This window comes from Colius striatus, chromosome 2 (assembly GCF_028858725.1).
Source record: "Colius striatus isolate bColStr4 chromosome 2, bColStr4.1.hap1, whole genome shotgun sequence".
NCBI lineage: Eukaryota > Metazoa > Chordata > Aves > Coliiformes > Coliidae > Colius > Colius striatus.
The window spans coordinates 66,045,918-66,067,598 of record NC_084760.1 but is presented as its reverse complement, the minus strand read 5'-3'; the positions used below and the strand labels follow the sequence as shown (position 1 = coordinate 66,067,598).

The following is a 21,681-nucleotide window of genomic DNA, read 5'->3' as shown; positions in this document are numbered from 1 at the left end:
ATCTGGTGCAGAATAAAGTAGTGTTGGATCAAAGGAGAGTAGCACTTCAGAACCAAGCAGTCTGGGGAACCCAGGACTGAATTATAGTCTCTGTATCAGTTGGGGGTTCATTTGTGTGCATGAAAATAGTTTTATGGAAAGTGAAATTGGATTTTTTTATTTTTCAATGGGAGAATGATAGATCCATTGTATTTGAAAAGCAGGTAAATGTTATCTCAGGTATGCTGGAAAGAAGTTATGATGAATACTAGTAACTATAAACACAGCCAGCATCAAGAGAGAACGACAGGAGGAAAGTACCTAGCCTGCTTCACTTTACTCCTTTAGATCTGCCCACAAGACTGAAGTTCAGTTACCTGCAGAGCCTAAAAGACAGGCAGACTAAACCTGTTCTTTCTGTACATTCAGCAAAAGGACAGAGGGACCTCCAGATTGGGCTCCACCTTGCCTTTTCTGAACATATTTAGAATGAGAGAATTGGTTTTAGGAATGTACTGTTCCTTTTTGTTCCCTTCAGAGGGAGCCTAAATGCTGCAGAGCTTCAGATCATTAAAGCTGGGGTAGGACTGTATTCATGGAGCTTCCATCTGGAATATTTAAAAAAACAAAGAAGTATTTGATAAAATAATATTATTTAGTAAATATATTTGGAAAACTGAAGCCAGAAGTTGTCTTGTGAGCAGTATAAAATTTTCAGTTGCTTTCTATATCTTGTCCTTGAGTATGTAAAATGAACTTGTGAGGATTTTAAATTGTTTTGCTAAAAAAATATTTCCTAATACATGTTTTTTGCTTTAGCAGAGCAAAAGTAGTTTAAAGATTTTTTTTTTTTCTATTTGACCTCCCATCAGATTCCATGATGCTGATGTAGCCTTCACTCCCATTGCTTTGGTTTGGTTTCATTCTTCTTTGCTTTCCACGCAGAAAACTTCCTTGTCTCTGTGTAATTTGGGGATGAATGAAACATAAGAATTTGTGTTCTGGCAGACTTTCAAATTAGGGACTAAACGGAAATTCCTCTAAAATAAATAATCCTAGGGAAAAAGTATTTTGGGTCAATGAGAGTATTTAACTTTGTTTTTTGAAACTTTTGACTTTTTATTCTTATATGCAATATAATGCAACCCACAAACATATACATCCCTGGTTAAAATGGAAAAATTAAAAATGTGGTTTGAAAAGTGAGAATGTCAATAGTAGTTTGTTCCAAAAAAAGTCAGAGTAACAGTTCTGGAGGTTTTTTTTTTTAAACAATATAGAGTGCAGCTGCTGTTGGCCTGATTTTTGTAACACATTATGAACTTTTAAAAAAACACATGTACCAGTGATAATCTTTTTGTTGAAATATTTGAGTACAGATCGAAATTAAAATGCCTATTGCTCTCCTAGTGAGATATAGGACTTATTTCTCATGTGTTGTACAAAACTAATAAAACAAAGTGAGCCGAACTGTCTAGATGCCATCCCATTGCCACCAAGATCTTCAGTGTTGGCACAGCTTGACCACTGAACAAATGATGGATTCATATTCCCATTTTTGTCCTCTGCCCAAGACGAACAGGAGGAGTTACCACTTCATAGTTACCACCTCATGAGTTAGTTGTGATTTATGTTCTGAAATCTTCCATTTCTTCTTCCTAGGACAATTGTCCTCTTCTGTTCAACCCTCGTCAGTTTGATTATGACAAGGATGAAGTTGGTGACCGCTGTGATAATTGCCCCTACGTGCACAACCCTGCTCAGATTGACACAGATAATAATGGGGAGGGTGACTCGTGTGCTGTGGATATCGATGGAGATGGTATGCTTTCAGCTTTGAGAATGAGTGCTGTTCTACAAGTACAAGTAAACTATGCTTTATGTCTAGTGTGGGCTACCAGCTTTTATACATGACATAAAATTGGGTCTAGCAGCTCAAAAATGCAGGGGAAGAAAGAGAAGGCTGAGGTTCATCTGTCCTGTGTAGTATAGTTGCCCGTAAAGTCTTACAATAGATATTATTGTAGAATAAATCACAGCAAGTCTTTATCAGTATAACCTTAAAAAAATTCTTTCCATCATCTGTGTTCCAAAGTAATCAGGGTCTAATATAACACTCCTGTTGACTTTTTTTTTTGGTTAGTTTTAGGAAGAGAAAGAACACAGAACATCTGTGCAGTTAAGACAATATCCATAGGAAATTGATCTGTTTTCTGTGAGCGAAATCCAAAGCCCACAGTAATCCAAATACACATTTTTTGCATGCCTTAAAATAGTGTTAAAGGTGTTTGTCATCTATTAGTATCTGCCTATATGACCCAGACTTTATCAGTATTCAGGAGGGGGAAAAGCCCTTCTATGGCTTTCAAAAATTTGTGAGAATCCAGAAGTACTAGAAGAAATACAGTTTTGATTTCCCTTTGGTAATGTTTTAAACTTTTGGATGCTTGTGTGACTTGAACTTCTGAATATTTAGAGTCCTCTCCTCTTTCCAATCATCAGGTTCTTAGTAGTAGTCGTGGTAGTTCTGCATTTAAAGAAAAACGTGATCATATGTTATTGGCTGAAAAATTCTGCAGATACCCAGGGACCATGTAATGTGAGCAAGGGATGACATGCTCACATGTAATGTGAGCAGATATTGGTTGTGTAATAAAATTTTTTGAGGAGGACCAGTTTCTTTTGACAATTTGGCATGCTGTACAATAAGTGATCCACATGTTCTGGTAAAATTAATTCAGTGCTGGGGCAGATGAGCATTAATGCAGTTGTTCCTATATAAAACTTTTCAGAAGTTCCACTGTGGTATAGCTGTATGTTCTACACCATTTACTGAAGTGGAGGAATAAAATCCATATCAAATTATTTAAAAAGAAAAAATACTCCACACTTTTATCTATTATTCTATGAAAAAGGGCTAAATTCTTAAGACATAATCAACTCTTACTCTAGCAAAATTCCTTGGGAAAATGCATATAGAAGATTTTGTCATAGCAAGGAAAATGGAACTGACACCACAGAATTTCTTTCTAGTATTAGTCTTTTCACTATTTCATGCTGTAGAAATAATGTAGCAATCAGAAAGCCTATGAAGCCCTTAAAAGCCTTACTTGTTTACTGGTCACTCCTGCAGTTTATGGCTGTCTGTTCTGGATGTTCTATCATTCTGACTTCTTCAATCTTTTTGTTGTTTCATAGACATTTTTAATGAGCGAGATAATTGTCCTTACGTCTATAACACAGACCAGAGTGACACAGATGGTGATGGAGTTGGTGATCAGTGTGATAATTGTCCATTGATGCATAATCCAGACCAGGTAAATGTTAGAAACAATTTTCTTAATGGTAACGTAGAACAAGGGCAGAGAAAAGAACCCAGGAATTGCTATCAGTCCCTCTTTACTGTAGAGCTGAAGAGATGGATCTGTATTGCTCATTTTCACATCTCAGGACATAAGATCTCTGTGTCAGATGAAAGACAAGTAGAGCATCTTCAAGCCCTATCCATCTTCAAGCCATTGGTGAACTGTTTCTTCACAGAATCACAGAATCTTAAGGACTGGAAGGGACCTTGATCTAGTCCAGTTTCCCTGCCAGAGCAGGGCCACCTAGAGTAGGTCACACAGGAACTTATCCAGGTGGGTTTTGAATGTCTCTAGAGAAGGAAATTCCACAACCCATCTGAGCAGCCCGTTGCAGTGCTCCCTCACCTGAACAGGGAAGAAGTTTTTCCTTGTGTTTCTTTGGAACCTCTTCTGTTCCAGCTTGTACCCGTTGCCCCTTGTCCTATCATTGGACATCTCTGAGAACAGCCTGGCTCCTGACACTGACTGCCCTTTATGTATTTGTATACATTAATGGGATCACCTCTCAGTCTCCTGCAAGTTAAAGAGCCCCAACTCCCTTAGCCTTTCATTATAGGGGAAATGTTCCACTGTGGCCCTGTGCTGAACTCTCTCAAGCAGTTCCCTGTCCTTCTTGAACTGAGGGACCCAAAACTGGTGAGTACAGCCTCAGAGCTGCATTTAGGATGCCTGAGTTTGGTGGTCTACATTGCAGATGAGTCACATCAGGTATATAGAAGCAATCGGAAAATGTGCTGTCCAGACTGACACTCCCCTGTGATATCTAGAATAAGAGCAATGAAGATTGTGGCCAAAGATGTGGCCTGGAGATGTCATGGGGACCAGATCTTATAACAGAATAAGTAGCCATAGTAGCTACGAGTTATGTTTCTGCCTTAAGCATGGTTGTCATCATGGTATCACTTGTCTCCAGAGAAGTCATTGAAGAAAAGTGTTGAGAAATTAAGCACCAGGCTATCCGTAGTTTTGTGCTGAGTAACAATAAATTACTCTTTAAATTTTACTTTTTATAGATGGATGCAGATAATGATCTTGTTGGTGACCAGTGTGACAACAATGAGGACATAGATGAAGATGGCCACCAGAACAACCAGGATAACTGCCCTTACATCCCCAATGCTAATCAGGCTGACCATGACAAAGATGGTAAAGGAGATGCCTGTGATCCTGATGATGACAATGACGGTGTCCCAGATGATAGGGACAATTGTCGCCTCAGATACAACCCTGAGCAGGAGGACTCTGATGGTAAGAACAATGACATATCAATTTAATTTATTTCTTAGTATCCAATTCTGATCTCGGAGTATTAATATCTGATGGAGGGAAAGGCTTCAATCAAACAGAGCTGCTTTGGACATTTGAAACACCATGGACTTCAGTGGAACTGAACCACCCAGTTTGGTCCACGGTTAGAACATTAAGAAACCTCTTTGAGAGGATCTCAAACATGCATATACTGCTTTACAGAAGATCACCTTTAACAAGTTTAAAAAGAAAGAAATCTTTTGTTTTTATAATACTTCTGATTTTCACTTTGAATTGAAATACTAAAAATCTGGGAAAACATTTCAAGTAGTTTAAATTTCAGGTGTCTTTGAAAATGAAAAATGAGCTGCTTTCCTTTCAAAACAAGCTATTATCTGAAAATTCAAATGGAAAAAAAATTGTTTACTGCTCTGTTTTATTTTGAAAAGCAGACTGTTTCTCCAGGTTTTTTCAGTCTAAAATTCTTGTTAATTTTTTAACGATTTTTAATTGGCTTTTCTCAAAATTCTACTTTATAAGTAGTGTTAATGATGTACATGTCCCAGTTTAAGAATGGATACATAATTGTTCTTTTCTCCAGTTTTGTGGTAAAACGTTGCTAGTCACTCCCAAGCAGTTCTTCTCCGTGCTTGGCAGTAGTTCAGTAGTGAAAAATGATAGTTTCACAATCATAGAAGTAATTTTAAAAGCATTTATGATCCTTTGAAATAATATGTCTGTAGGTAATGGCCCTCGCAGTGAATACAGGTGAGCAATTTCTGTTCTGAGCTATAGAGGTTGTGGGAGTCATTCCATGGTGACGCTAGTGAATCTGAAAGTGGAATAAAGGTGCCCCCGAACTGGCACAGTTTGTTACTATTTTCTGTCACCTGGATCTTACAAGAGAGACTACATTTATGTATGGAGTCAGGATTCCCAAGAAGCATAAATTTAAACAGCTCAGCCAGCACACCACTGTCATTAGTGGCAGGTCCAACAGAAATCTTGGAAAAGTGATAAAGCCAAAAGATGCCCCCACACTCTTGAAGATGTGAGCTATAACATGTAAAGATGAGGCCCTAGAGAAAGCTGCTGGATGTGGTTGGGTAAACAAACGCCTTCTAACTTTCCTTGCCAGGGAATCAATGTCAGCAGCAGCTCAGTACCAAACGAATGTCAGCAAGACTTTCAGTAAATAATTAGGTTCTCCTGTGACTCAAAAATTACCTCTTTGATATTGGCAAAGGGAATAAAATTGGAAATTCATTCTCTCTTCTCCAGTAAGTACTGAGGTGCAGGAGCACAAAGCTGGTCGGGATTTGGAGTTCTCCCTGGATGATAGCCAGGGTGGAAAATGGGGCCATTTTACCACGTATTTGAACTGCAGAAAATCTTTGAAATATTAGATACTTCAGTTTTCTCTAACTACTTTTTTTTTTTTTTGGCTGTTGCCTGAGTCTCATTCTGCTTTCTTTCTGAAAGCTCCATACTTGGATAAAGCAGTGCTGGTTAGGCATAGTAAGGTAGCTTTCCATGTGTTCATGAAGCATCTACCAGTAGGTCAATATTGAATGAGCTGGATAATTGCTGTTCCCCCTTGTGTTAATTCCCATGTTCTTAAAGCAATCACAAGCATTTAAAAAAAAAGGCAAACACTCAGCTATATGAGGATATAAACAAATTAGCTGGGAGTTATGGTACATTAGTACCCAGTGTGATATCCAGTGGTTTCTGTTGTAAAAGTTGGAGCCATTCACAAACTTGTTTCTATACTTATCTAGCCATGCTTTTCTACTTTGTTTTCAAGTATTTGTACTGTTGTATGCCACTGAATAACAGTGGCATTGGCAATGAGATTTTTTTGTTTTATATGCTTCCTTTCTCCACCTGCTATTCAAGGCAAGTCACATCTGTTTTCCACTAGTACTGTGGGTAAATTAAGAAAGGAAATAATTGGGGGGGAGGGGGGTGTTTAAAAATTGAGGGTAGCAAAAATGTTAGGCAGAAGTACAACTGTAGCTGAGCTGTTTATTTTTAGATTCTAGAGGGGGGCAAAAAAAAACCCCCACAACACAACTTTTTGCAATTCATATAACAGAGCTTCATATTTCCATTTCTCCAAGGCCAGCTCTGTTGGAGACAATCCTTCTTTCTTTTTTCATACATTTTTCTAAAGTTCTGCATTTTCTATAAGACAAATTCTTCTACTCACAAGTGAAAGAGTGATTAAGCATGTATGCGTATTTTATTGCAATACTATCCCCTCTTTCTTTTGACATGGGGCAAATCATCTGCAATCTGAAGCACCTTAGGAAGATTGTTGCTGAAGGAATTTTGAGACAGAGATGAAAGAGTCTGAAAAAAGTTTAGTATCTTCAATAGCAATTTAGTAATGTACAGGAAGAGTATTTAATGCTATTGTTTGGATTAATTTGCACTACACACATTAAAATGTTGTGTTGTAGCCACATCTGGGAAAAATTAAGCTGAAAATGTGATACAAGCACTAGTGAATTACATCGACATAGCAAACTTCAAACTTTTCCCACCCTGATTCTAAAGCAGCATATACAGCTGGAGCCAGATTGATCACTGTCGTAAACCACTGATAGTACCGTTTTATTAACAACAATTTTGGCCCTGATCTAAGTTGATGACATCTGGTCATTACCAGCAACGTTTCAAATGGACTTGCAGAGAATGAAGCTTTCTTTGGAGTCACTTTGAGAAATAAGAGTAACATATGTATCGTACATTTCCTTCATCAGTGGGAGAGCTGTTAGGAAGGGTGGATAAATTGCTAACAATTGCATTTACCTATTCATACATTGCTTATAGGTGATGGCAGAGGTGATATTTGCAAAGATGACTTTGACAATGACAACATCCCGGATATCTATGATGTATGCCCTGAAAACAATGCCATCAGTGAAACTGATTTTAGAAAGTTCCAGATGGTCCCCTTGGACCCCAAGGGAACAGCTCAGATTGATCCCAACTGGGTTATTCGCCACCAAGGCAAGGAACTGGTGCAGACTGCCAACTCTGATCCTGGAATAGCTGTAGGTGAGTATCACGTCAGCTGCTATCCCCAGAAAAGTAACCAGGGATCTGGTGATAGGGAAAGGAAAAAAAAAAAAGTACATAAATAGACCTTTTTGGTGTTGCAAGCTTTGGACTGACTCATGGGGAGAGTGTATATGCCCAAATTAAAAACAGCTCAAGGCTGTTAGCCTTTGACCATTCATCTCATCACTGACTGCAACACGTGAAAAACCAAGCTGAAGAACTTCTTATAAGTATAGTAAGTTATGACCAAGATAATCACCAAGACTGGAACTCAATGGTTTCACCAAGATTGGAACTCAATGCTTTCTCTCTTTCATCCTCTCCCAGGCTACGATGAGTTCAGCTCTGTTGACTTCAGTGGGACATTCTACGTTAACACAGACCGTGACGATGACTATGCTGGCTTTGTGTTTGGCTACCAGTCCAGCAGTCGATTTTATGTTCTCATGTGGAAGCAAGTCACTCAGACCTACTGGGAGGACAGACCCACCAGGGCTTATGGCTATTCTGGTGTGTCACTCAAAGTAGTGAATTCAACAACTGGTGCTGGTGAACACTTGAGAAATGCTCTGTGGCACACAGGAAACACCCCTGGACAGGTGAGAGATTTAAAACCTCAGGCCAACGATGCATGCCTAATATTTTACAGAGAAGGGAGATGTCTCAAAAAGAATTTCCTTATCAGCTTTTCAATTCTCATATTACTAGTGTCAATAATATTTGCATTGTGTTCCAAAGAAAACATGACATATATAAAAAATTATGAATGGAAAAATTTACATATATAACAGAGAAGATGTGGTGTGGTCCAAAGAAGAAGGAATGAGAGATCTCAGATATCCACAAATCCTTGTGACCTCTGTATTGGCACTTGCTTATTTGGCCTTCCAACTTGTTTGAATTATATGTGATTTAGAGTTCAGTAACCAGTGACAGCCAAAGAGAAAATAAATGGAAACAAAGAGAAAAAGTACCACCGTTCCAAATCAGGCTCAGCCAGGGAAGAAACTTGTGCCTTTTGGAAATTAAGTTAGTGAGGGTTCACACATAGCTAGGAAGTTCACCGTTCCTCGCAGGAAAAGGACATTGACTGAGCATGAGAGACATCAAAGAGCAGGCCACAGGCAATAACATCTGTGCAAGGTACAGTCCTTTGTGCATTGTTGGAGGCACTCATATAGATTAGAAAAGTAGCATCAGCTCTGGCAGTGTGAGTGTATATGTGCAAACAGGGCAGGACTTCCTCAGGAAAGTCAGGTTTGATGCTGTATTGGTCTTCAGTGACTACAGCTATGGAAATACAGATGAGCAACTGATTGATAATTTAAGACATAAATTTTCGTTGCTCTCACCCTATAAAAGGAGCCTGCTGATAATATCATCAAATGTTAAACACTATTTTGAGTTTCATGCTCTGCAGCAAATCTCAGGCTGCATGTACAGTTATTATAGTGGATGTACAGTTACTGGAGCACAGTCTGTTTCTAATAAGGATTTTATATTCCTACCATAGGTCCGTACTTTGTGGCACGATCCCAAGAACATTGGCTGGAAAGATTATACTGCTTACAGGTGGCATTTGATTCATAGGCCTAAAACAGGATTGATAAAGTAAGAGACATTTCTGCATCTGTGTATTTCCTAGTAGCAAAACTTTAGTTTCTGATATAAGAGCTATGTTATCGATTTCTTTGTTAGTTCTGATAATGAAGATAATTGTGTGACAGTTTGTTCCAATATTTTGGGGACATTTTGTTATCTTCAGAAAAGAAACTTCCCTTTTCAGCTGTATTTAATTTAGTCTGCATGGTTCAATATTTACATCAGCTAAATATTCTTAAAGAAAAGAAATAAAGTTCTTTCTCAATAGCTCTGTGGTAAAGGGACCAAAAATTTCAGAGCAAAACTCAAAGCAAGGTTAGGACACAAGATTCCCCCCCAGCCTCCTGAATTTGAATGAGTAAAATTAATTAGAAACATCAGAATTGCCACAGGGAAGTAAGCCAACAGCCTGTCTGTCTACTTCAACATCCTGTCTCCCATAGTGGCTTATATGAGATGATACTGCAGAAGTAGTCATGGACACATCTGTAATGCACACAGCAAGGAGCTATGGCATATGACTTTTCTTAGAGCCCAGCTGTTTATCTGATGTTCCAAAGAATAAGCATTAACTGTCCATGTCATTTTTATCTTCTACTAACTACTTTAACTATAAAGGATGTTTTTCATGGGGCAGAGTCTGACCTTACCTTTAAAGGTCTTGTTTGTGCTTAGGAATGAGGGAGTGAAAGACAAAGGGCAGGCAAATTTGGATAGACTAAGTTACAAAGTTATCTGTTTCTTTAAAAGAGTTTCTTTATACATCAAGTATTGCAGTGCAAATAGTGTCAGACAAAGCATGTTCCGACTGGTATCCCATTAGATTAATCTAGCCTGACAAATTCTATGTTCCAGGGCATTAAATTCCTTCATTCTTTAGGGTGTTTTTAATGAAAATGCCAAATCAATTCTTTCACTAATATAGTCATGAAACCATTTTATTTTGCAGAAGTAGAAATTTAGTAGTAACATGATTAGAGTTGCATGGTTTTTTTTGGTGGGATGAATAATTTCTTAAACTCTTCCTATATGTTTTGTGTTCTTGAAATTTTGAGAATTACATTAAATAGGGTTCCATGAAGATGAAAGAAACCCTGTCTTTTTTGCCATCCATTAGATTCTGTTTTCAGGGAATAGGTTCATGCTTATCTTTGGGAATCTTTCAGAAAATAAAACACTTCAAGGTAGAGCAAGTGGTGGACATGTGTTTCTTCCTAAGTAGAAATCTGTCCCTAACCCCTGAGTTATAGGAATTGGCTCCAATGTGTTCATCCTCATATGAAGCCATCCTGCTTTCTATAACTAATGTATTGTCATTTCAGCAGAGACTGCTTTAATTAACAGTCTATAGAATCATTTCTCATTTGACACAAAAGTTATTTTGAGAGTCTGAGAGCCTAAGAACCTTGAATATCTCAAGGTCTCCCATGAGAAGCGGAGAGTCCAAGTTCAAGGAACTGCACTCTGTCTGATAAAGAAGGAAAATTAAGAGACATCTTTTGAGATTTTTTTTGGCTCCAGGGTGGATGCCTGAAACACTAAAAAAACCACCAAACAAAAATCCCCACAAAGCCAAAACTCACCCAGAGCAAAAAAATCCCAAGTTCCATTTCAATTTCATAGAATCATTTGAGTCAGAAAAGACCTTTAAGATCACCAAGTCAAGTCAATTTATTATTGGTCTGTCTATTTGTATTCAGTTCCTTCCAACTTTCATTAAGCTCTTAAAATGTCTGAAATTGAGATTCAGGCTGTCTCATGAATGTTTTGTTTGAATCTGAAGGGATAGTTCTTCCAATTTCTGATGTTGACCCTTGCACCTAGTGCTAAATAAATCAGCTGTTAACATGTCTGTGAAGAAAACTTTGCTAAGTTTTGTATGAAGTCTTGTGCTAACCTCTGAATTCACAGGGACGGGAGCTTATCAATGAATGCTAGTACATGACATAGTTCATTCCAGGAGACACAACTGTTCCAAATAAAGAGCTGGGAAATCTTTTGCAGATGGCGTGCATAAAATTACTTATGGAACAGCTCCACTGCTTCTGATTAATGTGTTACAACCACCACCCAGGTGGGCATGAGATAGAGACAAGAAGGGATCCTTACAATGAAGCTGGGTTTACTGGTGCCTTGTTCAAATTAATTCTGTTTTAGTTCTTGGGAACTCTTACCAGCCTTTAGCACTGGCCACCATGTTATCCTCCTTGTCTAACTTAAATTCTGTTCTTCTTTACAGAGTTTTAGTGTATGAAGGGAAGCAAGTCATGGTGGACTCTGGACCAATCTACGATACAACCTTTGCTGGTGGACGATTAGGGCTTTTTGTCTTCTCTCAAGAGATGGTCTATTTTTCTGACCTCAAATATGAATGCAGAGGTTAGTTACAGAAACAAAGCCTGGAAAATGCTGAAACCTTTGATATCCTGTGGAGCAAGCATGAAACAGAAAGTATCCTCTAGTTACTGAAAGCCTTTGTCTCTATAATAATCTCAATTTTAGTAACAAAACCCAGATGTTTAATACTACCCACCTGGAAAAAAATGAGATAGAACTCTCTAAGCAAGATAAGTGCTTAGAATTCTCTCTGTGTATCCACTTTGCTTTGTATAATCTTTCAGTGTGTCCTGCAGGCAGAGAGCTGCTCCTGTATCACCCCTTTTTCAAGAGGCAGATATTTTTAATGAGCATGTCTGTCTGTAGTGCCTTGTCTGAAATGCTTTGAAATACAGAAAATGCTTTCTCATCTTTTTAATATGTGGGGTTTTTACATGCATTTAGATACACAGGGTGCAGAGACACGTGTGTAAGTGTGTCTATCTATACAGGTAAATACCTATTCTTATATAAATGACCTTGCATTTGTATGAGAATGCGGAACAGGAAACATTGTGCTGTATCTGTCTAATGTATCTTGTGTGACTGACTTCCTAAAGAAATAAAACAACCCCAAATAATATATCTTTCTCATTTATTTCAGATGCTTGAGCAATGGTTGCTGCATTACCAGCAAAGTACTGTAAATGCTATGCAACCTGGACACCTCAGTACATCCTGGTACTCCCAGTTTCTATTTTTGTGTACCTCCTGTCCTCTGTCCTCGTGCTCCACTCACCAGGTACCTCCCTGCTGCCAGGAGTGCCTCACCCAAGTGCCTTCTCACAGCCAGGATTGATGAAACCTAAACGTGAGCATCCAACCCACCACTGAAGCAAAAGCAGATTGATACATTAGAACACTTCTGTAGAGTGAAAACTTAAGAAAACCTGTTTGTTGGTTATTTGTCTTTTTTAAGGAATGACGTTTACATAAAAACTGTAATTACTTAATGTATTTATATATATATGGAGAAAAAAGGGCAGGGGGCAATGATAATCAGTCATTGTCTTTAAGTGAGGAAAAATGTGTTTGTGTAACTTTTTAAGATGTATGGTTGACACTTCCTTGCTCTGATCAGGACTGGACTTCAGTAATACAAAGTTTCTGGGTCTAATTTTATCAAGGTAATAGAGGACCACACTGTCAGTGTCAGTAATAACAATGAAAATGCCTTTAGACAATAAAGATCAGTGTATGAACATTTCTTGATCCAAAAAGAAGTTCTTTAGCTGATGAGAATGCTCTTAATAACACTCATTAAAATTAGTTGGTAGAAATGTCAAATTTTCAACCTAAAGCACTGTCTAACAGAGGCTTAATTCAGGCCAGACAGAGTTGACCTAGAAACTCCCCATGTGAAAGAGTGATTCACTTAAACATCCAGAGCTCTCTCTATTGTCTGACTTCCAAAAAATTATTTCCAGTTGTTCCGTTTCCATCATATTTTGCATTCCCTTGTAATGAAGAATATACCATGGCCACGTGGAGCAAAATGAACCTGAACCTCCTTCCCACCTCTGCTGCAAAAAGCACTTTGACATTGTGATGTGGGTTTTTGAAAAGGTGGCAACACCACCATTAGTTAATTTGGTAACGTATGAATTTAAGGTTCCATTTATAAACATTTTGTTAATATTTATTATTATGAATATCACACCGAGCTACCTTCTCTGATAATTTATTTTAAAGCATGTCATATAATGCATCAGTAAAACATCCACAAATATTTTAAAGCTATTTTTAAAAGTATATCACGATATGTAGATATTGTCAAGCATGGTTTTCATTTAATTATGGTTTCATGGGTTATATTCATGTATGCTTCAAAGTTAAATGATAAGAATAAAGAATTTATAAATGGAACCTTAATATATATCCAGTTACCCTAATTTTAATATTTTGTATTGTTACCTATGTCTGCTGTATATAGAACTTCTTAAATAATGCTGAAAGGATACCAGTGTTTATTCTAAATAACAGATACAACAGTTACTCCTATACAATAGTATAAATATGTTTAACATTTTGTTTCGTTTAAGTTGTATGAGCTTTGTTCACAAAAACAACACACGCTGGTGTAATTTTATGAAGATGGGTTAACTAATGGAATAATACAGTACCTCTGCCTTCTTATAAGGCACAGTGAGCTAAATGTTGAATCAACTTTTTCTCTCTGGAAATAGATTTTGTTGCTGTATTCATTAGAAAGGAATCCACAATTGCTGGCTTTATTGCACATTTTATAGTGTTCATGTTATCAAATCTTTTTAGGTTTTTGTTTTGTTTCATTTTTGGTTTGTTGTCGTCGTTGGGTTTTTTTTCCAAATCCTCCTCATGAGGTTTTTAAAAGTTTCAGCTTCTCACTTCTCATGTTTCAAATTGTATCCCCAAGTCTGAGAAAAAGGGAGAGTGGCTTCATTAAATGTAATGATTGTAATGGCTGTGTAGGGTTTTTTGTTTTGTCAGAGAGAGACATCAGAGTGGGGATGAAGATGTTAATATTTGGACTGTATCATAATTTTCCTATTCTATGTAAATTATTTATGATGTTTTTTTAAATTTCTTTTTCATTCCTTTTCCTTTCAAGTGTGTGTGAGAGAGCGAGGTCAATGAAGTTTCATTTTGTTTTGCCAAACATTGTAAATAATTATTTATTTGTTTACACGGACGAAACTTTATCATTTAACATCCCCATTCATTTAGTCAGATCCTCATTTTTTTAATATATATAGATATATATATTTTAAGAAATTAATGATAGGAAATAAACTGTAAAAAGGTTTTATAAACAAAATTCTCTTTACCTTTTTTATAGTTAAAATGTTTCTTTAAAGGAAATACTCCCTTCCCCAAAGTCGTCACTTAAATAAGTCCTCTTGTCTTGCTATAAACCAGTTCATTTCAAGCAAACCAGCAAATCTGTTGCTTGGTTACAAATCACCAACTGTCCTCTATGGTTGAAAACACCAGGTTTCCTAGTCTCACTGAAAAGATATCATTTCCCATGAAGTCTTGACCTGGTAAACTATCTCGTTTTATTTATGGCATTGCAGCCGAGAAATTTTGGCCCTGCTTCTCTTTTTTTTTTTGCTGGGCTTGTACACACATTCTCTGTACTCTGCCTTGACCAATGTGTTTGAACAAATACACAACATAGTTCTGTAACTGCTTCTGCCATGAGCCTTATATGATTCATTGAGACTTCTGCTTACTACTCTATCCCAGCTGTTTGGTTTCCTTGGCTTTTGGTTCCAGTGCAGATACTCAGAATATTAGACAAGAAAGCCATATAACCTTCAGCACAATCTTTTGATGAGTCCTTTAAACTAATGTAAACATTTGGTCTTGCAGAGGTGGCTTTCTTGGAATTATTCTGCAAGGACCTCAGATTAATAGAGCAATCGAGATCTTGTTCACATTCTCAAGAGCTCCATTTAGGTATCTGGTATGGATCTACAAGAGACTTGAGCTTGAACGCTTAGTGAGGATTAGAAGGAAAACAAACAGATCCCTTCATGGCAACCAAACAAAACCCAGCAAAATGGACACAGAGAAAGAAAATTACTGGAAACGTGTGAAATTGTAGCTGCAGCACTTCCGTACTAGTACGTTGTGAGAAAAATAAAGAAGGGAGGACCAAAAAATCAAATATGCTGGCAATGAGCAGGTTCACATAAAGCAATGACATCCTCTGACATCTGCCCATTGTTCTAACTACAGGCTTTTGAAGATATTGAGGAATATTTAGAAAATTCAGGAAAAATATATATTTCAAAGTTTTGCAGACTCTGCACTTCTGGTTCTCAGAGCAGCCCAAAATCCCTCCAGAGGCTGCTTTTCACACAGGTGGAAGCAGAGGAGAGCAGATGCTGAGTCTGCCACTGAGTGATACTAGTCAGAAATTTTTTCATTTTCCTGAACATCAGGCTCCCATCTAATAAAAGTCAATGATCAATTTCTTCTCCTTTTGAAAGAATAAAACCAGGAAATACTGAATCCCCACTGCAACTTCTTGACCACTTTTAAAATATGGATTTTTTCAGATAAGCTTTGGATAACCCTCTGAATTCTGAAAAGTGAAGCTGAAGTCACAGCATTGAAGGATTTATCAGTTATAAGACTAATGCATTTGCCATGGCTTCTTCCAGAAAGGAAGGGGGAAAATCCCCCCTAAGAATTATACCTGTGATTTCACACATCAGGCAGCCCATCATGAATCCTAACACCTGTGTTTGCTTCTTACTAGCTACACAGTGGGGACAGAAGCTGAGCAGACTATCACAGGGAGCCAAATCCTCATCTTGGTCAACTCAGTGGGAGTATTACTATGGACTTGAGTGATATCTGGGTGAGATTCAGTGTTCAGATTGTGCTGCAAATGTCCACAGAGAAAGAGAGGAAGAACTCTTAATGATTGCATGGGAATATCTGCTCTCTAAAGCCACTTGAAAAATCAATAACTATGTAATAACTTGGCACAGTGTTGTTCCCTATGTGGAGAAGACCACCCTTGTAGGTCAGGAAGGGGGACCTTAAAGCAAAAAAAAACTTGGGACTGATTGTACAAAGGTCCTTCTAACCCCTTATCCTGCTTCTTGAAAGCTTCCAGTACCAAATGCACCAGAGGAAGATGCAAAATCTTTATCATTAAAAAATCATACATTAGTAATGCCTAGAAGAAAAACATCATTCCTAGCCCCAGGCAGTTAATGGGTTACTTCTGCTTTTGTGCCTGCATGGCTTAATTTGCACTAACGTGGCTGCGAATGTTCAATTTATATGAATATCTCAGGTGTTTAATCCCACTTTGCAATCATTTGAGAGTTATGGAGGTTGATTCTACACAATGTAGAGTATAAATTTCCTTTTACTGATTTCAGATCTGTTACTGTTTCATTTCATTGGCATGCTTTCTTTATCACAGACTTCAAGAAGGTGCCAATAGTACTAATAGTACATATTTTACCATAAAACTGCATGTTAAAGAAATAAGCATTTTGCTTTGCTTTTACTGCGCACATGCATGTGTCTGTAATGGGTTCATGCAGTATATCAAAGGTAGAATAATTTCCTCTGCTTGCTGAAAAGATCAGCTGTCATGTTGCAGTTCTGTTTGGGTACATGATGCTACCGATGGTTATGGCCTTCTCCAAGTCCCTGTCTAGCTCTTGTACTTAAACACACACAAATCTACACCTTTTGCAAAGGAGAAGTGCCATTCTGTGCAGGCCTTGTTCTTAATCCTTTCCCCAGCCATCTGCCACTGCACACAGCTGGCATCAGGTCTTAACAACCTTTTATCCTGTCAATCTTGGCATTTGTAGAGCTAGATGAGACGGTTTGGTGGTGTTCCTTTAGAAGCAAGTGGATTTCTTTTCAGACATCTGCTGACATTTCTAGACTCTTTTTAGCTCTTAGGTGTTGGGGTTTTTTGTTCTATTTCCATCTTTGGTAACTTTTTCTGAATAAAAATGAGAAGCAATTTTTGCAATGATTCTTAACTATGTGGAAGACCTGACTTCCGTTTTTTACTGAAATCATGCATCATGGGAAGGAAAGTTCTAGTGAGAAACATTTCTCTCTTCTGCACAGAGGAAGAACTGTTCTCCAGTGGGCACTGATTGCCATCTGATGAGAGAAACAGTACAACTGAGTTACTGAAAGCAGGACCTAGCACCTGTGGCATGACTGTGACAGCCAAGGAAACAGCAAAAGTAAGAAATCCTATGCAGCTATCCTGTGCACAGTCCCCTGCAGAGGAGAGGGAGAAAAGGTGCTAAGCCCACAGAGAGTTACTTCAAACACTGGGGTTAGCAGATAAGCTCCACAGCTGCGCTGTTGTCTGTACTTGAAATACTTTTCCCCCATTCTCATGCCAATGCATCTGTCTACAGCCTAGTTACAGATTTAACGGATGAATACTGTGCTAAAGACTTTTTTCCTTAATGATGCATATAGACAGTTTTACTTGCTTACTTCTGGAATATTCATGCCAGTGTTGTTTCTTTCTTTTATGAACTAGGGTTTCATAATATTCCTGTATGTCCCAGAGGACAAAAATCATGAGAGTTCTTAAAAAAACTTCAGTGCAAAACATTGTAGTGTTGCAGCACAGTGAAACATCATTCCTAGTGCCTCTTTGTTCCTTTCCAAGATGGGTTCATAGTATGGTGGCTGCTATTTCTCAAAAAGTTTGCATTACTTTCTTCATTGAATTGTTACTCCCAGCACAGCATGAAATATTGTGATTTAACAATGCAGTTGGTAAATTACAACCTCTTTCAACTATCTACTTCATATTAGCTATTTAGGTCCTGCTCAATTCTCAAAACAGAGTGAAGCTACTGCAGCTTTTTCCAGAACTTTCAGAAATAAAAGATTACTTGGAAAACTACTGCATTAATTTCTATAGGTGCAAAAGAAATTCATGCTCCATTTGCACAAATGGCCTTCTTATAAACAGGGAGTTTACTTTTCTGATCAAATTGGATTAAATATTAATATGAATTTTTAAACGTTGACACTTCCAAATGGATATAAAAAATATTTAATTAGTTTATTTAATGTTTGTGCTCTTTCCTGGAATATTCTAGAAAAGATTTAGCACTGAAAAGTGGTTTGGAAAACCTTTGGGCTGTGATGTCTGATTCTGATATTTCTCAGGAACTGGTTCAGTTATTACTCTGCATAGGTGTGTCCGTGTGGGATAAGATAATGCCGTCAATTTGCCTTCTTAGGACTACTGTTTTTTCATTCACATGTTCTAATGTTGAGGGACATGCATAATCTTTTAGCAAAAAGCCTGATACCTCCTATTTTGCAAAAGTTTTGTCTTAGAAGTGTAAAATAGAACTGAAGCCATGGAAAGAGTAATTAATCCAAAATGAAACAATCTCAGGGCATTTTCATTTCCTGCTGTATCCATATATTTGTATCATCATCTGGGGCTCTGACACGTTTGTGCTCTGCACTGTGATGTCCCTAATACATTATTAGTTCCATTTCTTCCGGGGAAGACCTACAGGAAAGTTAAAAAGTCTTCCTGTTTTTAGCTGCCAAACCTCTCAGAAGTGCACAGGAACACCAAGGTGGTAAAAGGCAGAGTTTCCCAGTGTCATAGATCAGCAAGTGCCAAGAACCTGGAGAAGGATAAAGACAAATGGCCGATAAGAGGAGTGTATACATCTACTTTCTGGGCCCCGCACCATCAAACAGTAGCTGATGCTGAGGGCTTTTAGGGGTTTCTAAACTTTCTTCAGGTTAAATATTAATTTCCTGAAGTGCATGAAACTTGTCTGATAAGAAACTGTGAATGCCAAATGTGTTTGTCACCTGATCTATCTCAGGTTGTTTTTTTTTTCTCTTTTCCATTGATGATACTTCACTTTGATATTTCAGGGAGTACATTGCAAAAAACAAAACATCTTCCCTACGTTTATACAGAATGAAATATTTTTTGTGTGCTATAAAGAGAGTAGCTTAATTGCCAAAGAGAATTTTTTTCCTTTCTCAGAAAGTGGTAGGGAGCCTTGTGAGTGCCAGAGGTGCTGCTGTGGAAGGAAGGGGGGAAAAAAAATCACTCCATGATGAGTCAGATATTACAGGGTGAGGACTGGAGAGGGAATCTGAATTTGTGTGGTTCAACTCTGAGGCACAAAACCTCTGTCAAAAAGTCTGTTGATTACTGCTTCAAAGATACTATTTTGCTCACCCTGTGTGTCAGAGGTAAAGCATTTGTGCTTATATCCATTTTTAAGTATATTTGCATACAAACCTGGATATAGACATAGACAAAATGTGTGCTCCTGTGCACAAGGGTTTGCACCCAAATCACAATGAAAAAAAACTTGTTGCACTGTTCCTGTTAACAAAAAAGCATAGCTGCTGACTCAAAATAGTCACAGGCAGACGTACATGCACCAGACTTACTGGCTCAGTGGCAGACAGAGACGTATTGCGATGATTTGTTCTGCAAAGGGGCCTCTGCTTTTTTTAAAGTACCTACACCAATATCACTTTACTGAAGCTATTGGAAAGCCAGGAGAAATCTCTCAGATGGAGACATGTAACATACCAGATGTGGCTTAAAGGAATAAGTGTGGGGAAAGCAGCGGCAATAAAATTGCACAGAATTTTATAGGGACTGACAAACCACACAAAAGAGATGGGCAGGAGGGAGAAAAATACTCTGCTCAAAGTCATAATCAGTACTTGCAGAAATGTAGGATCTAGTCTGCAGAGATCATCAGTCAGCATGTGAACCACCTAAGATGCCTGGCAGGATCCCCTGGGGAACTGCTATGCTGTGTGCATCAGAAACCAGCTGCTAGTCTTTCTTCATTGATGTGTATTTTTTATTGAACAGATTATAAAACCAGAGTGCCAAGTTCTTGCTTTGCTTGTGCAAAGGCTGAAGAATTAGACGTATGCATAAAATACAGAAGATATATTCCTCAGAGTGGGCTTATAGAGCAAGCATTTTTCACTTACATCCTTTTTGTCTGGGAGATTGGTTTGGGTTTTCTGTTTTCTTAATCCTTTCAGAACTGAATGAAGGCCACTGATCCATGTTCATACCTAAGAAATATGAGGCTTCTTAAAGATGGAAATAGAAATTATTTGAGATTGTTAATGGTGAGCTGAGGGCAACTATTAAATTGTATTTCACAAAGGAATGCTGGCCATAAAGGATTGCCCATTTGGTCTGCCCCTTTGGCACCTATAGCTGTAAGACATATTCCGTTTCCAGATGTTTGAGACTGATGATATTCTGGTAAATAAATAGGGGAAAAAAAAACCCTACCAAACTAGAAATAAGACTTAACCATCTGAGAAGCAGACATGTATACTTGGCCTAAATTTTTATACTTCCTTCTCAGTTAGTGAAGAAAAACAGTCTTTCCTAAAAAAAAGATTTTATTTTAATGTAGGTGTATAAAATAGGACAAATCAATCTGAAAAGCTCAAATCCAAGCCAAAAAGTACGCACTTACAAAACTACTCCTTTGAATGCAAAAGAAAAACAGCTCTCCTGCTGTGCTCCTCTCACAAGTGACTATAACACAATAGATATTCTATATTTTTCGGGTGTGATCTTGTAGTGAGAACTTTTCTTTTATGCACTCTTAGTGGTGTATAAAAAAATCCATATGCCATGAAGGGTTTTCAAGGTGCACTCAATTTTATCCAGGCAAATACAGCAAGTTTTTGTTTCTGACTGTGTTCACTCAGAAAGATTCATTACCTGTGTTCACTGGACCAACGTCATCTAAGGTGATCTTTGCTTTATTCACACCACTGCACCAATGTATTTGATGAGTTTAAACAGCATGAGTTTGTTCATGACTTATTTCTGAGCTTAAGCCAAAAGACTCTGACCAGACAGAAGGATCCAAATGGATGTTGTTTTGCATCCTAGCAGCTACATTCACTTGACATCACTAATTCTAGAGATACTAACAATAGCAGAATAGGTATAAATCATCTCATAAATATTTAAGAACACTGCTGTGATGTATAGGCCATTACTGGGATATAAGAAACATCATTACTAAACCAAAAATGAGTTCTGAGCAACAGTTCCAGCTGGCAGTGCTTAAAGCAGGGAGGGGTTTGGGATAGACAATTTCCAGAGCTCCCTTTCCACCTCCAGTGGAGGAGCAGGGAGGACCTGCCTGGAGCCCACCTGCCCTGAGGAGAGACAAACAGCAGAAGCCATCAGGAACAGATTGACTGAAGCCCCCATTCCCTGCCCTCCTGAGCCGTTCAGGGGAGGAGGAGATAAAGACACTGGGATCAGGGCTCTGAGCCAGGAAGAGGGGAGGGGTGGGGAGAAGGTGGTCTTAAAGGGGTGGTTGTGCTCTTCATCGTTGTACCACTCTGTTGTTTTATATTGGGTATGTTTTGGGGTTTTATCGTTATGTTTTAGTTGGTGTTGGATTAAATTATTTTCTGTTTTCTTCCCCAAACCGAGTAGCCTGGTCTGTTTTGTCCTGGACCTTATGTGGAAATTAAGCTCTTCTTGGCCTTTGGCAATTCT

General features: G+C 38.1%; 1 protein-coding gene across 2 annotated transcripts in view; it reads left to right on the top strand.

Moving 5' to 3' along the window:
- The window catches only part of THBS2 (thrombospondin 2), an 83,323-nt gene extending 69,969 nt beyond the window's left edge, over positions 1-13,354 (top strand). For both annotated transcript variants that reach the window (XM_061990903.1, XM_061990904.1), the window contains exons 15-22: positions 1,642-1,801; positions 3,178-3,296; positions 4,358-4,592; positions 7,431-7,658; positions 7,989-8,260; positions 9,175-9,272; positions 11,503-11,642; positions 12,244-13,354. In XM_061990903.1, the coding sequence (XP_061846887.1) occupies positions 1,642-1,801; positions 3,178-3,296; positions 4,358-4,592; positions 7,431-7,658; positions 7,989-8,260; positions 9,175-9,272; positions 11,503-11,642; positions 12,244-12,251 (1,260 nt within the window). In that variant the 3' untranslated portion in view covers positions 12,252-13,354. The remainder of the gene's footprint in view (positions 1-1,641; positions 1,802-3,177; positions 3,297-4,357; positions 4,593-7,430; positions 7,659-7,988; positions 8,261-9,174; positions 9,273-11,502; positions 11,643-12,243) is intronic.
- The last annotated feature ends 8,327 nt before the right edge of the window (positions 13,355-21,681 follow it).